Raw genomic sequence first — 18351 nt, 5'->3', positions numbered from 1 at the left:
GCCTGACTTGAGCAGGTCATGTGCGTTTGTTTCCTCTTCTTCCTCTTTATTTACACTTCTCATATCAAAATCATAATATAAGAGGAAAGAGAGCCTCTACAGAGTCCTAGCCTGGGACATATTTGTACAGATAGGGAAACTGAGGCACGCGCAGAGAAAACATCTCATTTAACACCGCTACAAGAGGCCAAAGCAGGTTAGCTCACTAGGCTCCAGGCTCTTGTCCCTCAACCCTGTGGTAAGTATTTAAAGGTGCATCTCTGCAACAACCAAAGTGGTGTTATTAGAAACAAGGTATATCTGAAACCAGAACTTCTGAATGCTACTGTGAAGAGAAAGTTAAGATGGCTTTCTGGTTTTCTTTGGCCTTCTAGCTTTCCACTACACTTTCAATCAGTAATTATCTCAGATTTTAACTTTGGTTTGATCCTGTTCCTTTTTTGCTACAGGAGGTAGACAAAGCTAGTGTGCCAGCCAGCACACCCGCCACCTCACACCATGTGCCTCCTAGCAGTGTCACCGCTCCCAAAGAAGCATGACTTCTCCACGAGTTTTTAAGAAATTAAACACCCTCCTGGTGTTTTGGAGATCTGAGATCCCAGCACTGCTAACCTTCATCGCTGTTGTCATCCACAAGGATAATCTCCTTCAGGAGGTGAGCTGGCGTATGATTAACAGCACTGTGCACTGATCGCAGGATAACGGAGAGTGCTTCGTTCACAAAGATGAAGATGATGGAGATCTGGGGTAAGTCCTTGCTGTATTTCAGCTCTTTGCACCTGTAGCACGAAGGGCAGAGAGAGAGAGAGAGAGGGGTTAGCAGAGCACACAGTGCAGCACTTAGAGTCAGGCACACATTTAATATGCAGTGCAAGATGATGGCTGACATCTCACAGCTTTGCACAGCCACGTATTACAGCTGCCTGTGCCTTATTTCAGCAGTGCCGTCTAGGATGAGATTGCAGTGACAGAGAGTGTCCTCCAGGCTCAGAGAGCACCAATGGCAGGGTGCAAATCCAGAGTTCACTTAACTGAGGTTGTATTTGTGCGTCTGTGTATGTATGTCTGTGGGCATGTAGGAAAAAGCAGCCTCCAGAAGAGAGAAAATGGCTTTTACCATTTAACATAAAACTCCACATTGCTATTCTGTTTTAAGATTAATAGGTGCTCAGAAATTAGCTTTGATCTTAAACGCCACTTGTGAATTTTCTTCCCATTTGCTTTGGAACAAAATGAATACGAAATGACCCTTGGTTAAATAGTCTTAATAAATGTTTTAGCTCTCTCTGCAGATACTTCTGAATGCATTCCTGCCTCTGAAGTGCCCCAGCAGAGCATGGTGTCTTTGTACTTCACAGCCAGCATAGGTTAAAAACAAAACTTGTGATCATCTGTCTGAGTTTCAGGAGTAATTGCTTAAGTCGAGCTGGTTTTGTGGCTGGGTAGCTGCTTAGACACGTGTCTGTGCATCAGAGCGGGACAGAAGTGGAAGGAGCTCCCGGGTCACCTACCAGCCAGCTCCATCCCTGGCAAGCAGCAGGTTCATGTTACATCAATACACCAGACCTCAAGACCAAGGACACCCATGGAGCAGAGCTCTGGTAGCTGTAAGTGGAAGAGGTCTTCCACAGCTCTCCAGGGAGCACAGATCATTCCCAATGAGATACAGATGATGTTTTAAGGCCACACTTTATCCTAACCAGAAACCTAATCTTAATAAAAGTACTTGCAGAAAGCAAACAGGTGATCTTTAACTACTTCAAACAATTTCACCAAACTCTCCGGCTTTCCCTACAATAAATATGTGCGAGTGAAGAAGAAAACGAGCCTCCCTGCTCCCTCTCCGCATTCATGACAGATTAGACATGCAACATTAGCAGTGTTCGCAGAATTACAATGAGCGTTTACCAAGTAAATCCTGCCCAGATAAGCAAAGAAAGACCTAAAGCAGAAACGACATCCCAGTGTGGCTTCAAGCTCATTGACTCCCCAACAATGACTCTGTACTTAATTGTACTGGGTGTTTCTTAGGCAACAGCAGGCATTCTTCAGACTCCAAAATGAGACTTGGGAGACAAAGATTTTCACAGAAACACAGTTCTTTATGAATCTTCTTTAGTTAAACAAGTATGCTGGATAAAAACAAGGTTGTATTTCTTGATTTAACTATTGCCTACCCGAGAGCAAGCCAAGCTCTCTACAAAAAGGAACATAGCAAATGCTGAAAAAGGTCTTCCAAAGGGAAGATCTCTCTTTAAAATGAACGAACAGTCATGATGGGGTAAAGTGACAATTGACCCTGCGATCCTGCCACAAGAGTCAAACTAAACTGACTCCGAGATTAAAAATCTGCTTTTGATATATGTCGATACCTGCCAAGCTGAAGAGAAGGTGGGCACAGAAGCCAGAGTATTTCCTTTTAATCACTGCACACCTCCGGGCAGCCTTCCCCCAGGGCACGCTTCGGGGAGATAAAGAGCTCAGTTTGTGATCAAAGAGGTTTGGAGGAAAATCCAAACCAAGCCCTTTGAGGTTCATCTCCTGCTCATTTGCATTCACCCTGCACCACTCTTATCACAGTTCTCCTTCCCCGATTGCTTTGCCACGGACAGGCGAACAAAGATACAGCGAGAGGAGATAAGTCCGGGGAAGGAATGGGCATGTGAAATACCCGCATTGTTCATATGCACAAAGCTGCAATTCTCCAAAGGCAGGCGGGGGGGAGGCAAAGGCTTTGCATAAACACTGTGCTCGCCGGTGGCTTTGGTTGCAACCACTGAGTGGGGAAGGCAGCAATTTAAAACCAAATTAACATCAAGTTTGTCAGTCTTCCTCACACAGGCTCTCTTCAGTTGCTGGTGTAAAAAGCAGGTGGGTCGAGCAATGCTCTCTGCCCACAGCCACCTGCTATTCATGCATGCTGCAGGGAAACACCCGGGGCTTCTGGGCACTCCTTGGGCCAGGGAGGGGAGGAAAAAAAAAAAAAAGAGAAAAAAAAAGGAAAAAAAAAAACCCACAAAAAAACCCTTGTGCTCAAACATAATTAGAAGGGCCAGTGAAGAACTTGCTAAAACCAGCAGGAGTAACGAGTACGTGAGATGGGAAGTGGTGGGGTTTTGGTTGGTTCGTGGTTTGTTGGGGTTTTTTCTTCTAAGCTTTTTAAATAGAAAAGGGACTGATCTGGACTGTGTGGTTCAGCCTTATCGTTCAGACCATTTACAGGCAGAGGCACAGAGGTCTGACTGTTATACTCCTAGAAACATTTGAGGCAGCAGTTTAGGGGAGGATTTACTGTCTTACAGTAGGTCAGCAGGTCAGGACCCTGCTGGCTCCTGCCGGCAGCGGGCAGGTGAGGCTGGTGGGCTGCCCATCGCTCCAACTTACAGCTCTAACCTCCTTCTCCACACACCCCCTGCCCAATACCCTAAAGCATAACACCTTCTCAACCCTGAGGGGCTGCGTTTTCTGCATAAGGTGGGAAGATACGTGATACGAAATTTCTCCTGTCTTCAGTGTTTCAAGCACAACCGAGAGGAATGGCACAGAAAAGCCAGCACCAACCCCATGTCCCAGCAGGAGGAATGACAAGGGGTTCAGGGACTAGACCCAAGCAGTGCACAGGCTATCAAACCACGCCTGAGACACATCTTCCCCCTCTGCCCAGAGTTATCACCATCAGGCAAGAAAGCATTTGGCTGCTTGCCAGACAGTACCTTCAAAATTCAGATCCCAGGCCAAAATACCTCTAAATTCAGGATTCAAGTCCTACTAATTATCCAAAAGGGGGTGCACAGGGCCAGAACCAGATTCTAGCACAGCTGTAGTCGTCAGCCCAGACCATGGGCTGGTCTCTTCAGGGATTAGCAATTAATGAGATAAATGTGATATTCAAGAAAGTTCTCAGGGAAGCTCAAGGCTAAGCAGCACATGGGAGACAAGAAGCTCTAGGAATAAACCTGTTATTCTGAGATTTTTGCCAAGCTTTTCTAGAACCTGAATTAACACCAAAGCAAATCCATTTCTTACGTAGGCTGGAAAACCTTCGCAGCTCCTCACATCTTCTAGGAGGAGACTCTCAGGTTTTATTTCTAACACTCAGCTCACACTGTATCTGGTCTGCCCACAAGCAAGTCTCTGTCCAGTAAGTTGGATTTCCAAGGGAACACTCCATCCATTTGAAAACTTTTAAATTTAAATGAAATGCAATGGAGAGACCACGACAATACATTCCTGTTGGTGTCAGTGATGAGTTACACATAGGGTTAAAGACCAGCACCTCATTTTCAACCTAAATTTGTCCACTTTTAGTTTTCCATCATTACCAAAAAGCCATTTTGGTAACTTTTTCCCCCATGTATCAGGTGCTCATCAGCCAAGTACACATCTGCACACAGACACAAGGCAGAGCTGCACAGCAGAGGCACTGTGCCAGTTCACAAAAGGGCAATACCTGGTCTTCTACATCTGAAAACACTTCTGACTGGAGAAAACTGAAGCACGCTGCAGTTGATCCCTCACAACCTCCTCTTTGCTAGATGAGAAATACTCGACTGGTACAGCACAGAACACTAGTTACTTGCCAACACCCGTAAACTAATTAGTGCAGGTTACACAGTGACATTTTCCCCACTAAATCCTGCTCTCTTCAGTTAAAGGTAGGCTGGCACCTGCTTGCAGGATTTATATCAAAATATTGTGAATCAATAGCAAAAAGAAACAGATCCCTTGTAGTTTTGTCTCTCATTTAGATCAATGGGATATCAGAGTAAGAGGCATTTTATGTCCCATTAAATCATGCTACTACATCCTATTAAACCATGCTCACAAAACTCTCTAAGTTTTGAGAGGCTGAAAACCTCCTAATGTATGGCATTGGGTTTAATTTAAGGACCTCACTGAGCTCTCATTGAGAAGTGTCACTTGTCCTTAAACAGGGGAAAAAGGGGGTTTACTCCATCCTTGGTCCAAGGCTCAGACACATCTTTTTTTCACTCCAGAAACAGATTGACAGACCGACAACAGACACCAGACCCAGCATAAACCTTTGCCTGGCACGTCCATGGACCAACTCCCAGTGTCCTCCCCACCCGCCCCGCAAAGGAACCAGGGAGGCGGACGGACACAGAGGCCACGGCACTACTGGACTGTGGACGCTGACACCTTTCTCGGGTCCAAGATCTTTATTCTACATGAAGCCCAACTTGCTCAGGAGAACATGCAAAAAACCACATGAAATAAAATGTATTTACGGAGGACATTTTTTACTGCAAATTCTCTGCAGTTACTGCTTTATGTAAGAAGCCATTCAGAAACAAATGAAGGATGAGAAGGGGAGAGGGGGGAAGGGGAAATATGGTTGAGTTTATGCCGAACAGCTTGGCATACATCAGGTCATATTAATCAAGTCAGCCAATTTCAAGACACACACACAAAAAAACACCCAAGTTTTGCTACTACGTATGTTTGTCTGCTGCAGGAGTCTGCCTTTGAATCCTCTGATCATTTGTTTTATGCTCACCACACAGCTGTAAATCTACTCTTCAGTGCAGCAAGTGAGATTAGGATGTTTATTGGCTGTCTCAGTAACAGAAAAGGGATATCATATCATTTACTGCTTCATGATCCCATAGCAGAAAAATAACCTGGAATCACAGCAAGCACTCCTAGAACACAAAGAGGCCACAAAATGGCAAGTAACATTTACAGAACACTTCTTCCTGCTCAGTGCTTTAACATGAGCCACTCTATTACTCGATTAATACATATCAACTGTCTTCTGGGGCACAAAGCCATTTCCATCAACCACCTAGAATCACACTGTCCAGTATCAAGCAACTGAGAGCCGAACTCAGACACTTTCTACACCTTCGCTACCCCCATATACAAGCCATTTATCAGCACTAATCAGTGCAGCTTATGAACAGCCTGGAACATGGACCGTTCCAGGACAAAACAGGCACCCACTTGTCTGATCCTACAGCTACAGATCAAACCATGCTTGCACAGAGCCGATGATGGACTTTTATGCTCATGGTGTGACTTGACAAACTGTGTACAGTGCATCTTCTCCTACAGATGACAGGTACTGTCCGGTAGCACCTTTCACCACAAAAAAACCAAAAACCAAACAAAGAAAAAAACCCAAAACCAAACCCAAAACCCACCAATTTAATGAAAGAGACAATAATGCATTATATTCTTTCAAAGTCCATAACCTGGGACAACAGGATCATTATCTTATACTCCGGAAAAAGTAAGCAACAGCATTCAGATATTAGTCCAGAGAGGAGCTGGACAGACAGACCTGCAGCTTGCTTTTCTCCCCAGATCACAAAGTAGAAATACTGCTAATACTGTGAGATCAAGTAATCGCTAACCCCAGATGCTGCATTAAAGATTATACTCATCACCGGCTCTAGAAATCATCTTCTACCTTCTGCGATGTGCCTCACTCAGGCCATCCACTCCTGACAGCACACGCATCTATTTTGCACAGAACCTCAAATCTTCAAGACTGTCACCTTCTTCCTTATTTGTGCCTTTTGGACTGCCTCTTTTCCCCCCAGTTCCAACAAAAATATGCCTACCAAAGTTGTAAGTGGAGATTAAATACCATGAAGCAGAAAGTACAGCTGTCCCTTCTTCCAGTGAGGAGGCAGAACTCCATAAATTTGAAAAGCCTGCTTTGGTCAGATGTACCCTGGTTTTCAAATACATCCAATATTTTAAAGGCAATACTTGGATCTAGATTAAAAACCAGGCTTCAACAGGCTATCTGAACATGAACCATCAGTAACCTGATTTTCCTAATGATCTATTTCTAATAAATCATTCCTAATGCCAATTACCCAGCCTGGAGCCCTTTGGAGCCATCTCTGCAACTGAGGGATGGGGGTGCAACAACACACAGAGGCTGTCTGTCAAGGTCCAGAGAGAGACAAACTGAGATGAGTATCAGGTGGTAAAGAGGTATTAGAAAAACACTGCTGAAGGAAAAATATCTGCTGCTGCAGACTCAGACCACTGATGTTGTTTTTAAGTAACAGTTTTAAAAAGGTAGAGAAAAATCTAACCTCACACCCGCTGTGCCTTAAAACACTCGGGTGAAACAGTCTCACCATCTGTTCTGAGATATATTTTTGCATTGTATGGAACCAAAGAGACACAACGTTTTGCCACGAGCTGTTTTCCTCCAGGCTGATGCCACCTCAACACTACCCAAGGCACAATTTGGAGCATAAGCAGAGGTTCTCCTTGCAGATTTGGCCATTTGCCCTTCGGTCTGCAGATGAATGCCCCAAATCTGATCACCGCAGCCCCACCAGCACAAACCCTTCTGCAAAGGTCATTTCCAACTCTGCACTCAACTCAGTTCCTTACCGTCTGGGATGCCAGCAAAATGGCAAGTGAAGGCAAACAGAAAGTTCAAGAAATGCCAATGAAAAACCAAACCTTCTCATAAAAGGAAGCACTCAAACATGCCCTACAGCACAAGGGAAGCAGCAACATGTAGGGGTCCTGGGCAAGACCACAGTGCCTAAGCCAGAGAGCAGAAGCCACATCAGAGCCTGGGGAGAGGACAATCATCTTCCCCCAAGCTACATTTTTATTTCTAAATATACATCTAACCAGCAACTGAAGAACAACAAAGATTGAGGGAAAGCCAAAGGCAGTGCAGTTATATCTGTGTGGGGTCTTACAATATAGTAAGAGGAAGGATACTCCTCCCCCAGCCCCTCATCACTTGCCTGCCCCTTGGTTTAAAGCCCTTCCCAAATAAGCTGTAGCTGAGGTCCCCAATCTGACACAATCCTGCCAGCCTGACAGGCATGCGATGCTCTGGTAGGAGCAAATCTGGCATCGTGGCTCCAGCACAGACCAGCAGCAAGGCAGGTCAGCTGCTCACCTTGGCAGTAAAACCTTCCTCAGTCAGCAGCAAAAGGAGAGGTCCCGAGGGGCTCCTCAGAAACCACCGCCAGCTGCAAAAGCAGATCTCACGCTCCTCTCCCAGACGTGGACACAGAGCAGGACTTAGTTCTGACCTCCAAGCTTGGGCAGCTTGCTATGGGCAACAGCATCAGCACTCCCTTTATTCAACTGCTCCAGGCTGATAATGCTGTTTTCAGGATAAATATATGCAAGTGCAGAAAGGCAGAGAAGGCAAATCAGCCACTGCAGGCCAGGCTCAGGTACCATCATTGCGAACAGCAGAGGAAAATACCTTCTGAGCCAGTGTCACAGTAACAGCAGAGCTCGTCCTAGCAGGTGTAGCAGGCAGACACAGGCAGAGTCCAGAGAGTTACTCTGCAACTTGTTCACCTCAATGTAGCACATATCCCTGCCCCATACCACCACCTCAGAGACAGCCAGCAGAGCACACAGGTACCTTGTCCACACATGCAACGTCCTTGACTGGAAAGAAAGCATCTCTGTTTAGTGCTCCACAAAGCACAGGAGAATTTTACCGACTCCTTACATTCAATAACCAAGAAGAGCTAGCAAAACTTTTTATATGCTGTGGACAGCAGGAAAGGGCACTAGCATGCTGAAAATCCCCAAAACACAAAGTCCCACCCTATAGAACAGCACTAGATAAGACCAACTCCTACTCATTCTGAACATCAGTGCAAGGTAACTGTTGTTATAAGAAAGTAGCACATGCTGTTTGGAGACTTAAATGTGGTGCAGGCTTTAAGTTTCCCACTTCCACCAGTGCAGGAACGGTCACTACTTGACAGCTGAAGAGGTGATGAAGAATAACACACACAACTGCCCAAAAGTGAATTACTGGCAGACCAGGAACTTAGAAGTCTACTGTAAAACCTTGATATCACCTTCGAGTAAGGTCGTCTTACTTTCTCTCTGCTGATGTTCAGCCCTCCCTGGCCTACCCATTGCTTTGTGTCCTTCCACCAGCATGAAGCCACTAAGATTCCCCATCCCTGTAACCCAATATACGAAGGACACTATGTATAGCGTCCATGTTATAAGCAGGATGGCCAGGCTCTACTCTGCTTTGGATGGATGTCAAGTATGAAAAATACACACAGGAGAAAAGGTCAACAAAATAACAGTAGGCTGCTTTTGTCCAGCCATTGGAACTATTTAATTGATCTGATTAATGTCTGGCACAGGTAAGGATTAGGCAGCATCAGATGAGATAATCTTTGGAAGCATACAGCAATGTGTTACGCTTTTAAGTTAGGGAACACATTCACGGCCACATGCAGGTATTGGACCCGCTGCTTCTGCTGCCACATGGCAGAGTCTCAGGAGCAGAAGCCCTCTGTGCTAGCCTTGACGGGCACTCAGGCTGATTGATGACCAGTGTATCTATTTAATAGCTACATCATCATTAGTTTTGACACTACACCATTACTCATCCTTGCAGAAATGCCCTTTAGGGCTGTTCAAGACACAATTCACCCACACTGCATGAAGGCGACATCCCTTCTACATGTCCTTTTGAAATGCCAACAGCAGGAACCGCCATGAAGAAGGTTGAACACCCATGGTCTGCAGAATGCCCCAAGCCTTTAGGGCTCTATGTTGCTCCCACATCCTATGAAGCTACTCCTGTAGCTACTAAGGCAGGTCCTACTGGACCCCTCTCCATCTTTTTTGTGTGATCAGACATAATAAACACTCATGAACCGGGCAGAGAGAAATAGATAGGAAAATCTGTGCCAGTTGTACAGTGGCAAAAAATGGATGGGGGAACCCAGATCCTACGTGCCTGTGGAAGAAGACAGGGCAGACAAAGAATTTGGTGGTTCTGATTACGGAGATCACACTTCTTCATAAAAGAAGATCCTGATGATGGGTTTTCAAAGATTTCCTTCTCTCCTACATACTCCAGTGGCTAGATTTCCCCACACACACACTTTTTATTTTTAATTCTGAGCACCCAGTAGTTCCCCAATCTGGCTCCTGACATATAGTTATTAATCATTTCTTTGCTGGCCACCACACAAAATAAATCCAGCTAACGTGCTTATCAGGAGCTTATCCCTTCCTGACGTTTCATTCTTGACTAAGGCTTGAGGGTTTGAATATTTAAGTAGGCAAATATTCTTTCGATTAGTAGAATAAATGATTCTTGTTACTTACTGTCCTTAAAAACACTGTTAGCATCATGAAAGTGCTCAACTATGTTGGCACCTCTTTTACAGGATTTTGTAGATTTTCCTACAAAACATGGTTCGGCAGCAGACAGAGAGTTCAACTTAATAAACTTAGACATTTTTAAATGCCTTTCCTACAGTGATATATGGAACTGCAACATTACAGCTAAGGGCGCGTAAGAGACCTTAGAATTTGGTTAGAATTTCTGCACATTAAGTGGAATTCTCCCCAAAATTACTATCATACAGATTACTGTTTCACTAAGCTCTTATAAAGGCAAGGTACAGCAAACATTATCTTGCAACTAAAAGAATTATCAGTATACCTCTCAGTGCCTAGGAAGCTCTGACCCTTTAGGTCCAAAAACTGCACTTTCAGAGCACACCCCAAATACAACGTACCAACAATTTTACCCCATTACAGAGACACAGCATCAGGACTCTCTTGCTGGAGCAGGGTCCCAAGAGCAGGTTAACACACAGTGTGGTTTATAATCCCACAGCCAGCCTATTGGGTGCCTATTACCAGGTACGTACATTTCAGGATAGCGCAAGTAATGATGTCCACTGTATCTATTTCTTGCATCGAGCTGCCCGGCTCCTTGGCTGCTCCTCCTCAGTCCCACTGTGACAAAATACATCATGACAAGGTAAGGCTAGACACAGCCCAGTGCCTTTGCCCTGCATGACCATGTTGTAAGGAGGTGGACATGCCTCCCTCAGGGCCACACTTGGACATATCTGGACATCATGGACATCCACAGCAGAGCTGGGGACTCTCAGTTTGTCAAGAGTCTTCAGAAAGAGGCTGCTCTCCCCTTAACTAAGGCATCAATGATTTAAGGACCACATGATGTTGTTCAAAGTTAACATTACCATTGCTCCAAATGAAGGAATGCAGAAATTAAGTGGTCAACCCCAAGGTGGCAGGAGGTCAATGGGCTCAGGGACAAAACCCACAGGTCCTGCTGCAATGGCTCTACAAGAATGTTAGTCCATCTGTCATTCCAGGCAAAGTACATCTGACAGGGAGAAAATTTAGGAGCATTTTTTTGTCTGTTTGTTTTAAAACGGTCCCCTCCAAACAGAACTGAACACTGAATAATGTTGAAATAGGCATGGACCAAATGAACAGGCTTTGAAAATGGCTGTCTATAGCATTTTACAAAGACGGGCATCATCGCATCAAAGGGAGAAGCACCCTGACCTCCTATGCAGTGCAGATCCTGAGCTATCAGGCTGCGATGCAAGGTCTGCTCTCGACTTCATCACCAAACTGCTGAGCAGACCCTGTGTCTCCACTGAGGAAGGACTGGCACCGTGCCAGCCAGTGCCATCAAGCAGAGGAACACTGACTCTGCTACACAGGGGCAACCAAATCCTCAACAATTACAAGCTTGTAAGTGCTCAGAGATCATGGGATGAAAGGCAGTAATGTAAAATTGTAAATTAACAGCGTGTGTTTTGACATCCTCTATTAGAGGCGTCTACTGCTCATGTAGCCAATCATGTAGACACAATACTGGATGTGGCTAATTAAGAGACTTCTAGTCTAAGGAAGAAGTCAAAGCTCCCTTCAAGGTCAATGAAGAGTCACTGACACTGCCAAAGGACAATTTATTCAACCCTTCTATCCGAGGTATAAGTATATTGCTATCTGGTATAACAGACTGATGCAACTATCTTTCTGAATAGGTGGAAAAGCCTTTTTTCTCCCTTGAACACAGGCAGACCTAGACTGAACTTTCAGATGGACATGTCCAGTGAAGTGAGCCCTTAACCCTCCCAGGGTGAGCCTCCCAGGCCAGTGACTTCAGGGTGGCAATCACACCAGCAAGCTTTACCAACAAGTTCACAGCTCTACTCAGGTAGGTTGGTATAAAACTGTCACTGCTGTAAGCCTTACCTGCCAAATATAAAATGAAATCCTTGATATATAGCCTTACTGCAGGAGCGTCTTACTAGAATAGATCTCATGGGAACTCAAGATTTTGACATCCCTGGTACATACTTAGAGCAATGAATAAGAAAAGTGGCCAGCACCTGTGCTACCTGGAACACAGGGTGGAACGATGCCACTGCTGGAACAGCTAGTATAAAAATGATGAACTTAAAAGGCACAAAGGGTTTTTAGAGATAGCTCTTCTTCTTTGTAATAACAGATCCACTCCGATGATGGGTTTATGAACTGGGAAGATGAAGAGCTTTTTAAGCCTTTTCTGTTATATACAGAAATCACTGTGTAAGTTTACTTAACCGCTGCCAGAATTACATCAGCCTCAGCAGAGGGGTGTCGCTCAGCCCTGCCTGGCAAATTTCTGCATGGTGCAAGTCACACAAGGAGAGCTCTACAACCCAAGCATCACGGAGCCGGCACCACCGCAACCCACCCATACATCCACATGGCGCAGGCTGCTCACCGAGGTCATGATAACACACCATTTGGCAAGAGATACGTACTGCTTCATTCGGGGGAAAAAAACAAACAAACAAACAAAAACACCAAGTCACAAACAATATTAAAAGAGTCAAAAAATAGAGGATGGGGCTGCTTTTGATTTGCATTTCTACTCGTATTCTAATTTCAGGTACTAGTTAACTGAATGCAATTAACTGGCTATAAATATTGGTGCCCCCTTAATGATAGGGGACATTAAGCATGGAGAAGTTAAGAAACTTGAAGACCACACAGGTAGGTAGTGATAGAGTTCAAAAGCAATGACTGGACACACTGTCCTGTACTCTAGTTTTTCATGCAAGGTTTTTTTTTTTTCTAATGCAAAAAACACGAAAGGCTGACTCCAATATGCCAGAAGCATTCATTCCAGTATTCCAGAGGTTTCCATTTATTCCCCAGATGAAGATCCACAGCACCACTGCTATTCTATGGTTAAATTTGCCCCTGTATGGCTTTTCTACTGTTACGGGTTGCATTCTCCACCTCTGCCAAAACAAAATACAAGAGAGACAAAACCAGGAGACAAAGCTAACCAACTCGGAGCCTGAGCATACAAGGAGAAAGGTCATTCCAGTTTACCCCAGTGCAAAACAGTAACATCATTTACATGTCTACTCAGTAGTTTAGGGAGGGATCCAACCCAATACAGCCAGTCAAACAAGAGCTGAATTGCTACAGGGTTAAGAATAAAAAAAACTGCACTGAAATTTTCAGTGATGAGGTGGCGATGACCCGAGAGTTGGGTATCAGACCTTTTTTGCTATGCCTATTCAATGCCTGACTTTATCTGCAGAGATCCAAATGACAACAGAAACACAGCTACCTATAGCATAGACACTTTAGAAAGTCTTTTACTATTACTTAAGACCAGAGAACATGATTTAAGGCTATAGATTTTTTTTCTGCCGCAACAGAGACACTAACAGGAGTATCTAAAGCCTGACACATTATCTCAGCTCCTTTCTCACCCTGCCACCACCACCAGCCCCCAAAGGAGAAAGATGTATACTGCAACTTCAGGTTGTAAATACAGACTGCCTTATTAGATGGATTTTTAGGCAGCAGTGGCCATGATGTACTTGATGTAAGCAGACAAAAACACAAACAGCAAACACGTATGGAAATACATATAGTGGCACGTGGTCTACATCTTCCCGATACATACTTGTCATACACACCAGAGGTTTGGATGTATGCCTGAAAACCACACAGCAGCAAAATTCAGGAGCCTTCTTCCCTCTCCCCGTCTTATGAATGCCATCTGACTTTTACCCGCTTCTCACAAGACCTAACACAGAACTGCACAGAAAATCTTCTCCCACCTCCACAGCCAAACTTAACACAGTAATACACATCCAAGATTTGGCTTTGCTCTTCCACCCACAGCCAGCAGCTATTCACAGATCCCCTCCTGGCCCAGCGCACGCTCTGCTTTGCCACAGAAAACCAATACGTACTTTGCATTGATGCAGCTGAAAACCTGGGAGGTGAGTTCTTATATATCAATGGTGCACTGATTGGATTGAATGATTTACTCATTACTGGGCTGCAAAGGACTGTGGCTGAAATACAATATATTATAAATCATGTTACAATCTTCTGCTGTCTACACACATAGCATGTGCGCACACACACAGGCAGGTTCAAGCTTGCTCAAGTTTCCTCAATCCAGTCACACGCACTGCTTCTCAGCTGTTACTTACATATCTGTACTGCTTTTTGTCTTTAAATCTCAGTAGGAAAGGAAAAACCTTGCATATCCTTCTGAACTGGTGACAAGTAATTCTACAAACTAAAGCTATTGATTTCAAACAAGCTTCATTCATGTTCTACGCACAAAAATAAAGCTTCACCAGGAAATGAATTGATCTTCATTTGGCTTTTGTAAAGATTATGAACAAGCTTAAGAGAAAGCAAGTGTTCAGACTGCTATTCATATTGCCACTTCCTAATCATGCTCCATTCATTGACTGCTTATTTTAGTTTGTATTTTGCTGATTCAGTTGCTCATGTCTTCTTGCAAAAGGGATTATCAATATTAAATCAATTGTGTCTACCCTATGACGTAAACGGAAAAGCAAACCATTTTCTATTATCCAAGCATCTTAAAAGACCTAATGCTGTCTGGTACACTTTGGCGTTTATAGATTCAGAACACTAGATTCTCATAAACTATTTCTGATCACTAAAGCTCTAAAACTCCCCACATTTCCCTACAAAATTTGTTTTTTAAAGCACCTACCTTATTTCCATTAAGTATTTTTCAGAAGTGTTATGCTTTATATTTTAGAATTAGAGTATCAAAAATATAGATTACAATTTAAATATTTAGGGATATATGGGCATTTCTAAATGCACATTACTTACTCAGCAAGTTCTAACAAGAAGTGATCTACTAAGTTGTAAAAACAAAATGTGCAGAACAGGATTTATTTTTGTGAGGGGCTCTTGTAATAAAGTTATTAGGTTCAGACAGATCTAAAGGACATAAAAGCCAGAGCAATTACGAGTGGCACATCCACTTACCCATCTCTCCCCATGCACACAAGCTACTTCACACATGAAGAAAAAGAGTCATTGGGACATCCTCGGTGTAGGACCTCCAAGCCACTGACTGCAGGAAAAGCTCACCCACTGCCCCGGTCACCCCATCCCAGCGAGCTGCACATGTTCAGATCGGCAGCTCAAGGCAGCAACCCACCGGCCAAGCGAGCCAACACACGCAGACTGCCGTGGATGCTGGAAAACTAAATAAATGACTTCAGGACCGATGTTGTCAGACACCAGTGTTTGACTCATACCTCTGCCTGGTTTGGCTGTGAATATGCAACCTATTTAAAAGCTCCCGTGGCAATAGAAAAGCTCTCTGCAATACATGGAAGCAAATCGGTAGCACAAACACACAAGCTTTGATTCCTTTGGAAGCCAACTTAAAAGAAGTGTATCCAAAGCTTAATTTGGTTCATTTATTTTCCTAACTATAGTTTAGTAGAAGTATTTATGATAACACAGGTATTTTTCAGCACCAGAATTCAGAAGAGCACAAAAGCAAGTTCTTAAATTATACTAATCCCATCCTCTGCTAAAGCGTGCATTTAATACTTAGGTTTACATTAGCAAATGTTTTATAGCACACTTCACAGACAGAAGTCTTCCCTGAAGCATCATGTTCCAAACTTACAAGAATAAGGAATAATTTTGTAGTCAGGAAAATCGACAATTAGTGGAATCTATTGCATAAAAAAAATTAGGTACCATATATATAAATCCATGGTCACAGTGTTTCAAGATTACACTATGCAGCATAACGATAGTAAGAGAATCTCATAACAGCCACTAAATAAACTCTGGAGTTACTTCCCCAAAAGCACTTTCTTACTGACTGAGTTTAAAGAAGGTATTGGGACTTCTAAGCACCAAAGGCTTTTGACACACTTCTGACTCCATACAGAGCACACATAGTTGTCAGACAAAGTACACCTCAATGACCTTTACTTCAAAAGAAAAAAAAGAAAAAGAAAGTTATCCTACGTCCCTATCTAAATCCAGAATACAAATAAAAAAAATAAACCCCTAAACTTTTCAGTAGGAAGTCAGATACTTTCAGTTCTAAGGTGATTTTTCATAGCTCTCACTGGAGCCAACCCTATCTGCCTGCATGTGCGTGCAAGGCACCACACTGCTCTGTGCCATGGAGCTGGCTCCCTCTAAGAGGTCACAGTAGTAGGCATAAAAAATAACCAGCAAGTACCAAGCGCAGCTAGAAAAGTGTGTCTTCAGAGACTTTACTTGCCCATTTTTCAAAAAAAAAAAAAAAAAAAAAAAAAAAAGAATTACTGGAAGTCCAGTAACAATCTCTCCAATACATGCATATTGGTATGCACTGAGGAATAAAGATCAATACTAGAATTTATGCAATAGCACCCTGGTTTGTATTAGTCCTGGAAAAGCAATGCAGCGATAAAGCAGCTTTTTCCTCTTGTGCATATCATCCAAAAGTCACCAAAAGTTGCAGCACTGTCCCTGGAGAGGCAGGTGGTGCACTCAGCTTCGGCACCAGGCAGTGCCTGCACACACAACACAGCAGTGGCAGCTCTTCAGATCACCAGTACCTTGATGATGCCGGAGAAAGAAAAACAAAATTGTCTCAGGTTTGAAGCTGGGCTTACAAGTATCTTCCTATCCCCACAATCTTCAGAGAAGAGAGGGGACAGATTTGGCACAACCTCAAGCATTCCTTTGGAGAGCACCAGGAACTTGTGCAGCCTGGCAGAATAAAAATGCCTAAAGCTACACAGAGATCGGACAGATTGGGCAGGATGACATGCATGGACAGAAAAAATCTGGCAACCTGTCTCTGAGTTGCAAAACTGATCTAGTTTTGGTGAGCCTTGTTCTGAGGCACATTTCCTTTATGCCAGAGCTTTGACACAGATACTCACTGCTTGGTTTCTTTACTTGCTCTCCCAGAAAATTTTCATGTAGCATCTTTCCAAGTACTGGAAAACACTACTTTTCCTTTTTTTATGGCTGAAGCCATAAAAAGCCAAGGGCAAGAGTGTTCTTCACACAATGCCGGATCAGACCCACAACTATCTAGTAGGAGAGAAGATACACAACTAGTTCTGACTTCTCCCTAGACGTAAGAGTATCTTTTAATACACTCCCACATGCTGTTCAAAGAGAATTTAACATCTGAAACAGTCATGGGTTTTTTTCCTTCTTACACTGTCTTGATTCCTCGCTAGTTTTTCCTTCCATTATTTGATGAAGAAAAATCACTACGTCTTGCCTCTCTCTTCCTTGCTATTGCTTGTACATAGGATTGCAAAAAAAAACCCACCAAAACAAAAAACAACAAAACAAAAACCTCTTTGTGAAAGGTATAATAACTTATTGTACACGCAACAGAGAAAGAGCTCTTTTGACCTTCTTTGTTTGTAATAAACAGCAATGACTACAAATAAACAGTCATGAAACACTATTTCCCAGCAAGTATCACCAGCATAATTCAAGTAGTTTGTTTTTGTCTTCCTAAGCGCTGTCCTTCTCCTCAGACTCATTTCCTCAAGCCTGGCTAAACACCCTACGGCAGGACATGACTAAGGAACTGGTATAATATCACAAATGTGCAACTCCAGGAACATTCCAGCTACTAAAAACTTGAGGAAACCACCAATAAAGAGATCTCTCACTTGCTCCAGTAATATTTGCAGATCTCAGCCATGTCTACCAAAAAGAATATGCTCGTTTGGGCAGGGGCGAAAGGCAAAAAGCATTTTGTTTCAAGCAAAGCTTGAAGGAGGTTGGATGCCTTCTGCTTTGGGGAAGAAATGAGATGCTAAGACAGATGTGATGCCAGATGTATGAAGCACAAACCAGGGCAGTCTCCTGACCAAGTCGTGATATGTGCTGAGAAAGTACCTCATTTCAGTATCTTGGTACAAGAGAAAACGGAGACAAAGGCACCTGCAAAGCCAGGTCTTTTTAGTTATTTCCACAGTGGAAGAGATTTGCTCTTCTTCACAAGAAAATAAATATGACGGCACATGAAACTTTCCTGAGCCCCATCAGAGCCAACCACAGGGCACAGGTTGAGCCTTGCAGCACAAAACATAGCCAGTCTTGCAGTCTGCAGAGGAAGCCTCTGAGAGCAGATACAGCCAGTGTCTAGCACAGGACAAGAACATTTTGGGTTCTGCACAAGAGAGATGTGAAGGCAGGTGTGGTCTCCTAGGCAGGAGACTGAATGGCAGGTCTCCAAGGCCC

General features: G+C 43.7%; 1 protein-coding gene across 1 annotated transcript in view; it reads right to left on the bottom strand.

Moving 5' to 3' along the window:
• Positions 1-18351, bottom strand: part of GALNT17 (polypeptide N-acetylgalactosaminyltransferase 17) — a 216548-nt gene that overhangs the window by 137008 nt on the left and 61189 nt on the right. The window contains exon 3 of the mRNA XM_069791502.1: positions 613-779. Coding sequence (XP_069647603.1) covers positions 613-779 — 167 coding nt within the window. The remainder of the gene's footprint in view (positions 1-612; positions 780-18351) is intronic.

The sequence above is a fragment of the Haliaeetus albicilla genome, chromosome 9 (assembly GCF_947461875.1).
Source record: "Haliaeetus albicilla chromosome 9, bHalAlb1.1, whole genome shotgun sequence".
NCBI classification, from domain to species: domain Eukaryota; kingdom Metazoa; phylum Chordata; class Aves; order Accipitriformes; family Accipitridae; genus Haliaeetus; species Haliaeetus albicilla.
The sequence above is the reverse complement of the archived record's forward strand: the minus strand, read 5'-3'. Positions and strand labels throughout refer to the sequence as shown.